Source organism: Mycetomoellerius zeteki, unplaced genomic scaffold (genome assembly GCF_001594055.1).
Source record: "Mycetomoellerius zeteki isolate Tzet28-1 unplaced genomic scaffold, Tzet1.0 scaffold83, whole genome shotgun sequence".
NCBI lineage: Eukaryota > Metazoa > Arthropoda > Insecta > Hymenoptera > Formicidae > Mycetomoellerius > Mycetomoellerius zeteki.
In genome coordinates, this window is record NW_017257862.1 from 354,250 (window position 1) to 368,042 (window position 13,793).

Genomic DNA, 13,793 nt, shown 5'->3' on the forward strand with positions numbered 1-13,793 from the left:
CACACACACGCACACACACGCACACACGCACACACACACACACACACGCACGCACGGTAAACGTATGCTACGAACTAAAGTTTTAGACATTATACCGAAGTAGCGCAAAGATCCTCCATTTTAGACTTACTAACCACACCAATAATACTAAGCGCTTATTGGACTACAGATTAAGTCGAAAATGGCGGTCGAAATGGTTAATAGGAAAGTTGTCGGCATTTAGGCTCAGATAAAAAAATTGCGCTACTTTGGTATATCTAGAGTTTTACTGCGCACCACGAATATTAAAGAATTTTTTAACTTTTTTTCGATTTTAGTACAAGGTCCACTGCACCATCTCCTAATTTTGCGTCTACTTTAATCTTATAAAAGGATTTTTTATTCCGTTCAGTCAATTCGAAGATTTTTATACGACTGTAATGTGATAATTTTATCACTCCAGCATCCCCTTAAAACGCTACTTAAAACGCCGTTTGTTGGCGAGTGTACATATGTCCATTGATATATATATATATATATATATATATGTGTGTGTGAGACCTAAGGTTTGTTCTCGTCGCATGCTCCAACATGTTCCAATATGCTTCTATGATAGCTCATACTCACTCCAACGCGCTTGGTGAATGAGTAGGAGCTATGGTAGGAGCATGTTGGAGTATGTTGGAGCTTGCGACGCGAACAAACCTCTACAATTTTTTACGCCGAATCAGAATGACGATGGCAAAGATACTTTCGGAGGTTTGTCATTGCCTTCCGAGAGGTGGCAATCAAATAAAATTTGATTTTCTGGATGGGAATTCTAGATCTTTGGCACAGAGAGTCATGCTACGCTCTGAGCCATGATTGTCACTATAAATGAAAGATGAATGAGAGGATTTAATATGAAACATTCGAATATGACCGTAATTTATTGTTTCGCGTTGGCAATTTAATTTGAATGGTTTTTTATTATTTTCTTTGAAAAGTTTTTTGATTACTCTTTCTCTACATTTTACATCTTCTTCACTTTCACATCCGTTCAAGCCCTCGTATATGAAACGCAAGATGTATGAGAAAGCAGGTTGAATCCGTTATCATATCAATTAGATACACTATTGACACACGACTGTGATTTCTATTGCAGGTCTCAAGCTACTGCCGATCCTGAACGAACTGCGGTGAGTACACTGCGACGATCCGTATTCGTAATATTAGCTTATTAAGGCATCAATGTCCTTATTTTTACTTATTAAAGTATTAATGTCCCTATTTTTACTCATTTAAGACAAAAACAGAGTTTTAAATAATTCTTTTAACAAACAGCGAAAAAATATTGATCCGACCGAACTCGCGTCGGTTTGTAAAACAAACGGTAACTCAAAATCCGGACATGAAAGCGTAGGCGGTGTTATTAAGCTAAGCTTCACAGCCTCAAAAGTTTGCTTTTGAGGGTTTCCCCAGAAAGATTTCACTCATTCAATACATACTAATATTTATTCAATAACATGGGACGATCTCAACATTTTATATCTACACAAATTCTGTTAAACATAAGAAACTAGAGTTAATAAGAAAGACCACAAGAGCTGCGGACAACTTTTTCATCAAAAAAGCTTCAAAACAGGAGACTTTGATCACAATTGCGGAAATTGATCACAATTGGTACCCTAAGCTCACCTCTCAATGGGGTTGTGTGATTACCCAACCTTCGGTGTGGTTACTTAGGTTTTCTAGAGTATGCCAGCTTGACGCTTGCTTGGAGGTGAAGATAGGGATTGAGAAGAAGAGGTTGCATCATGGTGGAATTCCACCATGAGGTTACATGATATGTTACCATGTTTCTACACCATCCGCATGCACTACCCCATTTGTATCCTAACGAAGCAAGAGCCACCTGTATAAAATATTGTTACACCTCTAGACAGGAGGGAAAATGAGATGGACCTCGTTTTGTGTGGAAAGTTGGATGCCCCTAGGCAGGGGAGGATGTGGCGTGATCCTCGCTTTGCGTGAACATTCGGACACCCCTAAGTAGAAGGAAAGTGGGATAGATCTTGCTTCTTGTGGACGGTCGTAAGCAAAAAAAGAGGATATACCTTGTGTCCAAAAATTGTATTCTATTTATAAAACTTATTTTGTGAATAACTTTTTAACGACTAACGAGCTTTAGAGACAACTTTAGAGACAACTAAAACCTGTTGGAGGTCATTGAGGGTCATGACCTTGACAACATATGTCAAGGTCGAAGTCATGGGGGGGATCTAAATAATTATCCATTTTATTAATTGTTCTCTGAGCAATAAATTGTTGAACGGGAATTCTTGAATCTCACAAATTGGTCACATTGTTTATTTGAAATATTCCCAGATAATAAAATGTTCCTTGGCATAAGAAAAGAAATAGATACTTAACACAAGTTTCTCTTCAACTGCCATCATGTTGCTGTCACCAGGACAATAATAATTTCGTTTAGGAGCCTAGAAGCATTATGCGGATAACGGTTGTTTGTGCAAACGAGCGGAAATGCTGTAGCAAACTTATTGCCATAAATGTTGCTACAATTTGTTTGAAATCGTTTTCGTAAAATATTGAGTCTATATTTCTGTCGAATGGAAATGAAGCGTCGTCGAGCAATATGTGGTACCGCCACCAGAGGGATGCATCGAGTTAAATTTCTCAATTTTGAAAAACGACATAGAATAGAATAAAAGATGCAGCATTAAAAGATTTTGCAGCTGTGTTCTAATAAAATAATTTTTTGAAGTGAGCCGCAAGAGCTCTAAGATGAAAACATAATACTTTTTTTAAATGTTTACCAAGTAATCTCCTGATACTTTAAAATCACGCTTGTTACGTTTACCGAGAATTCCGATCACATTTCGTTCACATTCGGAGAGCTCGACAACGCTCGTTCAGTTAAAATGTCAGATTACTGGCAACTTACGGAAGTAAGATTTTAGGTGGAAATTGTTTCCGTCATGTTGCCCTGTGATTTACAACTTATTATACAATCGGTTTATAAGAGGGCAACTGTTGACATTAAGTTGTTCATAAGAGTTAGTGGCAATAAAAGTCGGCAATCTAATAGGCAAAATCGGAAGCCACTTTTTTAAATATTGAAATCAACTTAAGCAAAGCACTTTCAAGCAAATTGACAGCAACCTGCAGGCAACTTGCTATTTGGGATTAAATAAAAGCAAAGTTACTTAAAAATATGAAATATGAAGGAAAAATCGAACTGAGAATCGAATCTCCAACGAATGCTCTAATAGAGCAAGCCGAAAATAAAAAGGAAAGCGATACACGTAAGAGTTTAAAGATCCATGTTTCAAGTGTTCATGGATCAAGATGGCGATTGTTTTTGCAGGAAAAGTCATGTGTCAGGTGTGAGGGTACAGCTGGATGCCTTCGACTATCAGCAAGAGGCCGATGAAGAGCTCACGAATCACGGACCGCCCGAGATTGATCTCTCTTCTCACGTAGACGTTTTTTACGCCATCCTTGGCCAAGTGAGCGACTTGCGGCGTTTTTCCTATTTCCTAGCTTTTGCTAATGTTTATGATTAATATTTGCGTTTAATCTTCTGTCTGTGTAGGAGTGCAAACACACCATAGGCTAAAAAATCGTAAATAAAAAGTTGCCGAATAGAAAAATTCCAAAATTTTTCTTATAAATGCTATCTGTGATATGTTAAGAGGATGCTGGAACCTGTATTACCGATAAAACTAGCGTTTTTGACGTTTTTGTTTCTGTCGAATTTCTTCGTAATGGTTTCACAGAATAAAAATTCCTTTTCCACAATTAAAATGTACTTACATGCTAATGTACTTGTCGCTGGTGTATTTTGTGTCTTAAATTGAATTTTAAATTTTCTTGTTATTCAAGTATGAATATGTGAAAGCTATATTCTATAGCTGTAATAGTTTATAAAAGCTATTTAAAGTCTTCTAATATTGAGACAAACACGTCGAGCGCTGCGCATAAGAGATGCCTGATAAAATACAGTACACTTATAGGTCGCAGACACTCCACAAGAGATACCCTTTTTGAGTGTCTTGCAGCATCTGCTGCGATTAGATCCGAAAGACACCGCCAGTGATCTGGCATGGGACATTGCAGAAACCTTAGTGCACCGAGCCACGTTGCTGGAGAGTCGCGAGGACGCCACCAAGTTATTGAGGTCGCCTAGTCTTCAAGTAAATGTCCGCATTTTTTTCGTTTTTTATGTTTTTTGAAAAAAAAAAACTGTTAAAACTTTAAAAGAAATTTGTGAACTTATATTAAAATATGAAGGCTCCAAGAAGATTTGGTAAAGACAGCATCAATACTCATTAAGATTTTACGTGTTGTGAAAGTATGAAACCCGACTGTTTGAAGAAATTTGTGAAGATAAAAGATAGGTACTTTTCCTTAGGTAGATATGTGTGTGTGTGTGTGTCTATAGATAGATATGTTTATTTCATCACCTAAAAAGGCGTTGTTTCTATATGTATTTATTGCGAAGAATATTACTAAGGTCTCGGTAGTCTAATGATCAAGACTCTCACATGGAATGCAAGAGATCCGGGTTCGATCCCCAGCCGAAGTAATATTTATTGCAGTAGGATTATTTACTAATTTAATGTGTTGTGTTGTGCGTGCGCGCGCGCGTGCGTGCGTGCGTGCGTGTGTGTGTGTGTGTGTGTGTGTGTATGCGCGTGTCAGCTATCATTAAGATCTTTCTAAGCGTCTATAAGCATCAAATTATTAAATCGCTGGTCAATTTAATTTGTAATATTACTACTATAGTTCAGTCGGGTTTCAAGACGATCGAAAAATCATTTCTGAACTATTTAAAGGATTATATATGTAGTTATATAAATTCAAACTAAATTAATTATTTAACCACCTAAGATCCAGTTTAAGGGAATGCTAAAGTCGTCCTGTTTTACCATGATTACGTTTTAAAAGAAATCTCTGAATTGGCTTCACGGATTGCAAAATTTTTTTACAGAATTAAAGAACGTATAAAAAGAAATCTCGAAAAACATGATTTCACGAGAAAATCGGAAAAAAATTAAAAAATTCACTTTTTCTGTCAAAACGTACAACTGTCACCTGAGGTTAACATTTGCTTGATATAAAAGTTTTACAGCTTGTAGATTAAAAATAAGCGTGAGGCGGGATTCAAATTACTTGAACGAACAATACTGAGTTCGTGGAATTACGATCAAAGCGTAGAAAAAAATATTTCTCCTAAAACAAAAATTACGTGGTTTGCAAGGATTTACTTTTTCCCTCTTTTAGAGATTCGAAAATCCTTTTCCAGGATTAAAGTATACGCATTAATATGTGTCTGTGAGGCGGAATTTATTCCGAGAACGACAAAAAATTTCGAAATTGATATATTTTTTACCATTTCTTAGTGTAACATGGCGTCTCAAACTGTCAAGTCGTAACATTTGCTTGATACAAAAGTTTTGCAACTTGTACTTACGAAATAATAATCCACAAACACGTAGTTTGCACAAACAAATAACGTCGAGTTCTTAGAATTAGACTTAGACGCTTTATCACGACGAATTTGTTATACGAAAATGGACACGAACGTGCGACTGCGTATATCATAGGTGCGTGAGATATTGGTGTGGTAGTATATTCGTATAGATTCGTATGTATATACGCAAACGATTTACTTACGAACATCTTCACTACGCGTCATTTTTCCAATTAAGTCACGTGGGGTCTAGTGTCTCTAGGTCTAGGGTGCGTTCCTTTATTTACTGCAAGTACTGATGCTATGACGTCAAAAAATGTACTGCCAATAGCGTTCCATTTTAACTTCGAGAACTATCGAGGTGTTGCAACTTTACAAATCGGAACTTATCGCAGTACGCTTCGTTCAACTAACCAAGTTAACGTACATTACGTCCACTGACCACTGTATATTATTAACATTGTTTGTTTTTCGTAAACAATGAGTGAAATACTCAATGAAAATATTATATAATTGCATTTATTGCAACTATACTAGTAGAAATTATAGCTGAGGATGAATCAAGTGATAGTGATAGCGATACAGAAATCTACAATAAGATAATCCTTGCCATTTTCAGCTCTTTTTGCATCCTCGGGACTAACAATTATTTTATATGATTCATTAGTTTCACTATCGATTAAGGTTATCTCTAAGTAAGTAGCCATCTTGAACTGCGACTGCTTTACCTCGCTGGCTGCAGTAGTTTCAACAGGAAATGACATCAAAATTCATGATGTCATAGATCTGTACAAGTGCTTTCGCAGTACACTGTAATCCATTTTGGAACGCCGTTGGTAGTACTGGCAGTACTTGCAGTAAATAAAGGAACGCACCCCTAGTGTCCCTAGGGTCTATTCGACCGCGCCATCTTTCATGCATACCTGTTAGCCAACTTTGTGTCAAATATAAATATTCTAGATACATTTGAAAAAATATGAGCATTTCTCTGTGTATGGATTTTTTCGAGTTCATGCTTCGTAAAAATATACTTCTTGTCGCATGAAATATATTTGTCTCTTCGTATAATCGAATGCAGAATAAATAAAAAAAAAATATGTATATTTAATAATTTAACGATATTTGCTGAATTTTGGCATTATTTTCTTTTGTTGATATTGCGAAATTTGAACAGATGAATCTATGCTGTCACTGTCGCGGTCCCGATCAGATGTGCGGAACGTCGCGAAAAACATCGCTGTCAACGAGCAACAGTTCAACGGCACCCTTACCACCACCGCCGCCACCTCCGATCCCGGTGACGCCAAGTTCATCAACTTTGCCGAGCGATAGCAGTTTTGTCCTGCCGCCGCCACCTCCGCCGTTGCTTTTCGTCAATGTCGCTACGTCTGATGCATCGATGGAGACAATGATGCCGCCACCCCTACACGTGTCTCCTGTTACACGTTCACTTACTCCCGAGTTACCCAGTAATCACGCCAGATTGTTGCCGCAACAAGAAATACCTACTCCTAAAACGAAGATGAAGACTATTAACTGGAACAAGATACCCAATCATAAGGTATCCAAGAAGAGAATTGTCGAGGATTTAAATAACCCACATAGCACGTAATATGACAGTAATATCACAGTAATGTTGCACAATTACCAGAAATAATACATATTACAATATAATATCACAGAAATATTACACAGATATATTAGACCAATGCTGGAATTTACTTGCAACAATTTCAACTTTCGGTCAGATTTCGTGATTCATGTCCACTGTCCCCGTCTTGCCGCTCGCACGTTAGCAACGAGATGCCGGATACTCCTAACCATAGGCCTATTCTTTTTGGCCGAAATTTTGCACCAGTTTATCTTTCTTCCTCTTCTTTCCTCCTGGAGAGAAAAGGAGGAAATATGAACTGATGCAAAAGTTCAGCCAAAAAGAGCAGGCCTCACGATGCAAGTAGACTTGCATCATGCTTGTAACTAAAGAATGTGGCAAACAATCTCAGTAACGTGCATATAGCAAATGTAATAATAAAGAGGCACTATTCCTTTAATTTTAATCACAAAAGTATTAAACTATAGGTATAATATAATTAAAATTACAGAATTAGAGTAGTAACATCATATATTAGCATCAATGTTATTAAATTGACAAATAATTTAATAATATTGATGCTAATGAGCATCTTATACAATAGAAGGATACTTTTTAATAATTTATTACTAATAAGCATCTTCAAAACTGTGAATAACTTATTGCGAAGAATATTCAACCGTGATTCGAATCCTGATATCTCGAATTCTATGTAGGCGTTCTCCCATTTTAGCTACTGAGGCTGCAGTAATATTTGTCGCAATAACTAATAATTAGTGAGAGAATGTCATAATTCTTTAGATTTAGCTTTTAAATACAAAAGTATTTAAATTTCTTACAATATTTCAGTATTGATGAAAGTATTTCCTTTTTTAAATGATAGATAAAAGAAGGTAATATAGTGACACACATGAAGTCAATGCTCAGAATTACGAACCCTGGACAGCATTACGAATCCTGATCTGAGAATATCAAATATAAAAAAGATGTTTTAAAATCTTACACTGGGAGATACATGCTTCATATTAAGACAATTTGAAAAAGATGTAATATTTCTTTTATCTAAATTAAAGATGAAGATAATGTATTTTATATATAAACAAAAATGATTATATATCAAGGCTATAATAATTTATTTTCTTCATCTAAATAACTATGTAGATAATTTTTTTTAGATAACAGCAAACATTGATTGTAGGTGATTGGCAAACGGAACATTTGGTCCCTCGTCGCAAACGACTATCAAAATTCTACAATGTCAGATCCAGATTGGGCCGAGATGGAAGGTTTATTCTGTCAACAAGCGCCACCAATGGTACTACCAGCGAATTATTCGATCTCGTACGGCACCGGAACCGATGTCGAACGACGTCGTCGTGAACCAACGGAGGTTACTCTTCTTTAATGTTATTTTGCTTTGCAGTAAAGAATAACGAATCTTATATACATATTTTATATTATACTTTCAATTGTTTTCTTTTTAATTTAGATCGCGTTACTCGACGGAAAGAGGAGCTTGAACGTTAGCATTTTCCTGAAACAATTTAGAAGGTATGATAAGAGGAGACGTTATCAAAGAATTATTCGTGTCGTTCTACCTTTATCGTTAATTAAACATAAAATAAGGATAAAATGACACAAATAATACTAATAGCATTTTTGAATGCAACTTAAGGATGACAAAAATATTAACAAATGTTCTGCATAAGAGAATGATTATTAAAAATTGATAGAAGCACTAAAGTATTACAGTTCATTATTTCACACTGGTCAATGAGGTTTCGGTAACATTATATATAATAAAATCTATATTTTATGTTCCTCTGGTGATTCTCTTTTTCGTGTCTGATACTCAAAACATTGTAAGGCTAGGTCCACAACCTTGCTTTAAGAGGGCGTAAGCCGTAAGCAGTAAGAAATTGACCAATCACAGTCGATTATTTTTTTCATATTCAACTGTGATTGAACAGTCAATTCTTAAGGCTTACGGCTTATGGCCTCTTAAAGTAAGGTTGTGGACCTAGCCATATATTGGCCACAGAACTGTAAGTTATTTTCTATGTTCTGCAATCCTTTTTTTATTTGTTGACTAGTGTTATTATCCGCACATGTTCATTTTTTATTCAGTTCGAACGAGAACATAATCCAACTTATCAAGGAAGGAGGTCACGATGATATCGGCGCAGAGAAGCTACGTGGTCTGTTGAAAATATTGCCGGAAGTAGACGAACTTGAGATGCTCAAGAGCTTCGACGGCGACAAATCAAAGCTTGGCAACGCTGAGAAGTTCTTTCTGCGGCTTATCCAAGTGCCAAAGTAATTCATTGTGTATATTTAGAAAGAAAGATTAACATTTTTTCTATTATTAAAATTGAAATAATGATATTATCGATATGTTAGTTATAAATTACGCATCGAGTGTATGCTGCTGAAGGAAGAATTTGCCGCGAATATGAGCTATTTGGAGCTAAGTATCAACTCAATGATACTTGCCGGTGAGGATCTCATGACGAACAAGCTTCTGCAGGAGGTGCTGTACATGGTTCTGATCGCTGGTAACTTCCTCAACTCAGTACGTATTTGTCATCGAACGATTGAATTCTGGATAGTGTGTTAATATGAGTAAGTGAAATCATTTATCGCTTTTACAGGGCGGCTATGCTGGCAATGCGGCGGGTGTGAAGCTCTCCTCTTTGCAGAAGTTAACGGAAATTCGTGCGAATAAGCCAGGAATGAATCTGATACACTATGTAGCGTTGGTAAAACATTGATTATTTAATTATAAGAGTTTTATTTGAGTAAAATAGAACACATATATTGTATCCTGTTTAAAAATTCAGGAAATCATGTATTCTCTTAATTAAAATTACATATATTTTAGCAAGCCGAGAGGAAGCGGAAGAATTTACTAAGCTTTGCGAAGAATATAACTGCCCTTGAAGCAGCGACAAAGTAAGGATTACTATTTGTATTATAATAATCGTAAAAGAAATATTTTCACAATAGATTTTTTTCTATAAGGACGACGATTGAACAACTGACCAACGAATTTAATAGTTTGGATACGAAGATAATAAAAATCAAGAGTCAGATCAAGTTCTCTTCGACCGAAAACGATATACAGGAACAGATGGCACAGTTTCTTCAAGTAACGAATATAACGTTTAATATCACAGATATGTACAATGAGATAACATTTTTTAGAAAGTACAGTAAGTGAACGAATCTCTTGCTTGAAATTCACAGATGGCCGAGCGAGAAATGGCGCAGTTGAAGAGAGATATGGAGGAGCTCGAGGAAGTGAGACGATCGCTCGCGGAATTTTTCTGCGAGGACATGAACACATTCAAGATTGAAGAGTGCTTCAAGATATTTCATCAGTTCTACCAGAAGTTCAACCAGGCGGTCACGGAGAATGAAAGACGGCGTATCCAAGAGGAGCAGGTCCTGGCGCGTCGCAAACAGCGCGAAGAGCAATTGCTGGCGAGAAAACGACTGCGTAAGTGTGTATAAAAATCAGAGTGATGCTACTTTATATTTTTACAAAAACTAGTGCAGTTTTTACATTTCGATTTTAATTTTCAAGCATCGATCGTTTTTTCATAAACCGTAAGTGCTATATACGTCGAAATCTAAAAGTAGATAAATCTTGAATTTCTTTAAGAGAGTGCATTTCTCCTTTGGATGTGTAAAGGCGACTACAGAGTTATTGCATTTTGGAGTTATAATATAGTCTTGTTTACACCGAGATAGAATATTTATAGTCGATTAGTTTATATTCAAACCATCTTAAGATGTAAAAAAAAATGAAAATTAATAGTAAATAAAAATTTACAACTTATTTTTTTTTTATTAATAATAATATGAAAATTTTAATGGCGCGCGCGAAGCGCGCGCTTGTTATGTTCTAGTATAATAAAAAATAGGAGGTTCCATTTAAAAAATTCAAAGTAGCCTTGCTCTCACTTTGACAACGCTACCCAAAGTCAAATAAATGGTACCATCTTATACTCTCCTCAAAGTAATAAAACTTTTGTCTAAACATATTAGTTATTTGACACACACTTTCAGAGATAATAGTTTGTAACGCTTTACATGGGCCTGTATATACGAACGCTTTAAATTTAATAGATAAACTTTAAAAGTATATAATCTAATATGAACAAAATTCCAAAAGTGAGATAATTAATATATTTACAAAAATGATGTCAATACATACAATTTTATATATGTATATATAAATTAAAAAGCCTTTATATGTTGTACAATTTAAAATAATTTTTTATATTACAATGTAAGCATTGTAATATTTCTGAGGGCGGACATTTTAACGTTGCCGCAAGCTTGCAGTAACATTGCAGATACATTCATGTAATATTACAATGTTTCAATGCAAGATTTATGCAATATTTTTGCAACTTTTCGATGCTATATGGGTATAAGTAATGATTTTCCGATTTTTATTGTTGGGGGAAGATAACGTTACACGGCCGAGATACATATAGTCCGAGAAATTATACAAGAAAAAAATAATTGCGTTGTCTCGTACAATTTCAAATTTCAATGTCAAACTGTTGCACCATATAATAATATCATTATGTTACATTGTCTATCATATTATTAAATTGATACGTAACAGTGATATGGTACACAAATTTGTAGTTGCCTTAAGATTTGTATTCGTTAAATACGCAGTGAACAATCAAGCGGAGCCAGTCTCGGAATCTGAATCTAACTTGATGGATCATGGGCTTTTCGATCTCCACACCGGTTTATCTCAAAGAAATTATAGCCGCAGCGAGGCCAAGGTAAAGTCTGCTATTTATTTACCATTTACTTAGCTGCACTTACTTGTAATCTAACATACTTGAAAAAAATAATGACACTATAAATAAAGTCGGAATAAATATTTCGGGACATAAAAATTAGTGTCCTTTATGAATTATAAAAGGAGTATGTTAAAAAAGTGTCGATTTTCGCTCCCAAGATGCACCTGAACAGACCTGGGAAAATCATTGCTTGGGTCCTCAAAAAATAGAAAATGACAATCGTTTGTCTGAAAAATGGTGGGAACATCGCTAGAATTGTTTAAATATAGTAAAAAATGATATTATTTACATATATGGTTAATAAAGGAAAAATTATTATTTTATTACCTTTTTAGGAATCTTTTTACCCATGCCATATACACTGCACACACACATGTGCACACGCACGCGCGTGCACATGCACGTATGGAGGAGAAGGTTTGGAATGTCGCTAAATACCACAGGAGTGACAAATTGTGGAGTCCTGATCTCTGTTAAAGAATGCTAAGCGGATTGTATCCCCACGTAGTGGATCCTGAATAGTGCTAAAGTAGTCCGCGAGCTTTATTTGTAGAATGTACTTATATGTTTCTGGCTAAAATCATCATTTTTCATTTATTAAACGTATACGTGAATAATGTCACTTTTTACTATATTTAAGCAATTCTAGCAATGTTTACATCACTTTCCGGACAAATTATTGTTATCTTCTATTCTCTGAAGACCCAAACAATGATTTTTTAAGGTCTATTCAAATGTATATTGGGGAGACTAAATTCGACCCTTTTTTATATAACACCCTCCTTTGATTAATATACAGATAATTCCGTATTGAACCGCATATAAGGTTCTATGAAAACTCAGTTCGCTTTCATTACTACATCTGTTTAATATAATAAAAACATACTGTGTGAGATAATTGAATGTTTCAATGAGCTTTATAAATTATACTCTTTGTGGTAATATATGTAATGTATTTTTTATCTTAAAATTGACCGATATAAGAAAATCAGGGTAAAAGTTTTCAACAATGTTTGTAGATAAGAAGAAATGGCGGTATTATGGCGGTTGACGTCTCAGATGAGGACATCTTCGTCATTGGATCACCGAACATTCGACGGCGTTTAGGCTCGTGCCCCGGCGGTTCTGATCATCAGTCTATCAAAGAAGACACATACTCTCCAGGTATGCAACTTGCGTGTTGAAACAAGCTGTTAAATTAAACATCTCTTGAACAGTCCAAAATGTTACCTTTTCGGTAAATGTTGATAATGGGAAAGGGAATTCTAGGTCCAATGACCTTGACATATGTTGACAAGGACACTCTCCTGAATAACATTCTAAAAGTTTTTAGCCGTCGCCCATTGTTTTACTACAAAGTTACTAACAAAGGAGCTAAAGGGTTATCGCCGTATCGTGATCCATTGCTAATATCAACGTTTCTTGCGGTTCACTTCATCAGGACGAGGAGCACACTAATACTGAGCTGTTCCTCTGAAGGACTTCCTTCATACAGGATGTCCCTGACCTACAAAATCGCCTCTCGTGAGCAGGTAGAGCGGACTAAACTGATTCGAAAGGTCTTTTACCATTTTGCAATTTTCGCAATATTTTAGAAGATACTAATGTCTAAAGATCATTGAATTATGAATAGTCATTGAATCTGGCCATGTGATAGCAACCTACAATTGGTTTGACATTTTTCATCGAATTTGTTTTAGTCAAAGCGAGATTATCTCGCTCGAGACCTCGGTAGTCTAAAGGCTTAGAACGCTCGCACGGAATGCAAGAGATCCGGGTTCGACTCACGGCCAAGGTAATATTTTTCGAATAAGAATTAATTATTTACAGATTTTAATATGTCACCATTACTAAATAATGTCAACATTATTTAGACCGTTCTAAGATGCGAAAAAGCATTAAATTGTTAAATTGCATG

The 13,793-nt window shown here is 35.6% G+C and overlaps 1 protein-coding gene across 3 annotated transcripts in view; it reads left to right on the forward strand.

Moving 5' to 3' along the window:
* The window catches only part of form3 (FH2 domain-containing protein formin 3), a 43,813-nt gene that overhangs the window by 17,282 nt on the left and 12,738 nt on the right, over positions 1 to 13,793 (forward strand). For 2 of the 3 annotated variants that reach the window (XM_018459500.1, XM_018459501.1), the window contains exons 5-18: positions 1,124 to 1,157; positions 3,347 to 3,488; positions 3,996 to 4,181; positions 6,630 to 7,016; positions 8,245 to 8,436; positions 8,536 to 8,597; positions 9,174 to 9,362; positions 9,447 to 9,618; positions 9,698 to 9,805; positions 9,928 to 9,998; positions 10,068 to 10,194; positions 10,293 to 10,545; positions 11,742 to 11,854; positions 12,895 to 13,039. In XM_018459500.1, coding sequence (XP_018315002.1) covers positions 1,124 to 1,157; positions 3,347 to 3,488; positions 3,996 to 4,181; positions 6,630 to 7,016; positions 8,245 to 8,436; positions 8,536 to 8,597; positions 9,174 to 9,362; positions 9,447 to 9,618; positions 9,698 to 9,805; positions 9,928 to 9,998; positions 10,068 to 10,194; positions 10,293 to 10,545; positions 11,742 to 11,854; positions 12,895 to 13,039 — 2,181 coding nt within the window. The remainder of the gene's footprint in view (positions 1 to 1,123; positions 1,158 to 3,346; positions 3,489 to 3,995; positions 4,182 to 6,629; positions 7,017 to 8,244; positions 8,437 to 8,535; positions 8,598 to 9,173; positions 9,363 to 9,446; positions 9,619 to 9,697; positions 9,806 to 9,927; positions 9,999 to 10,067; positions 10,195 to 10,292; positions 10,546 to 11,741; positions 11,855 to 12,894; positions 13,040 to 13,793) is intronic. The other variant, XM_018459499.1, reaches the window with a different exon arrangement.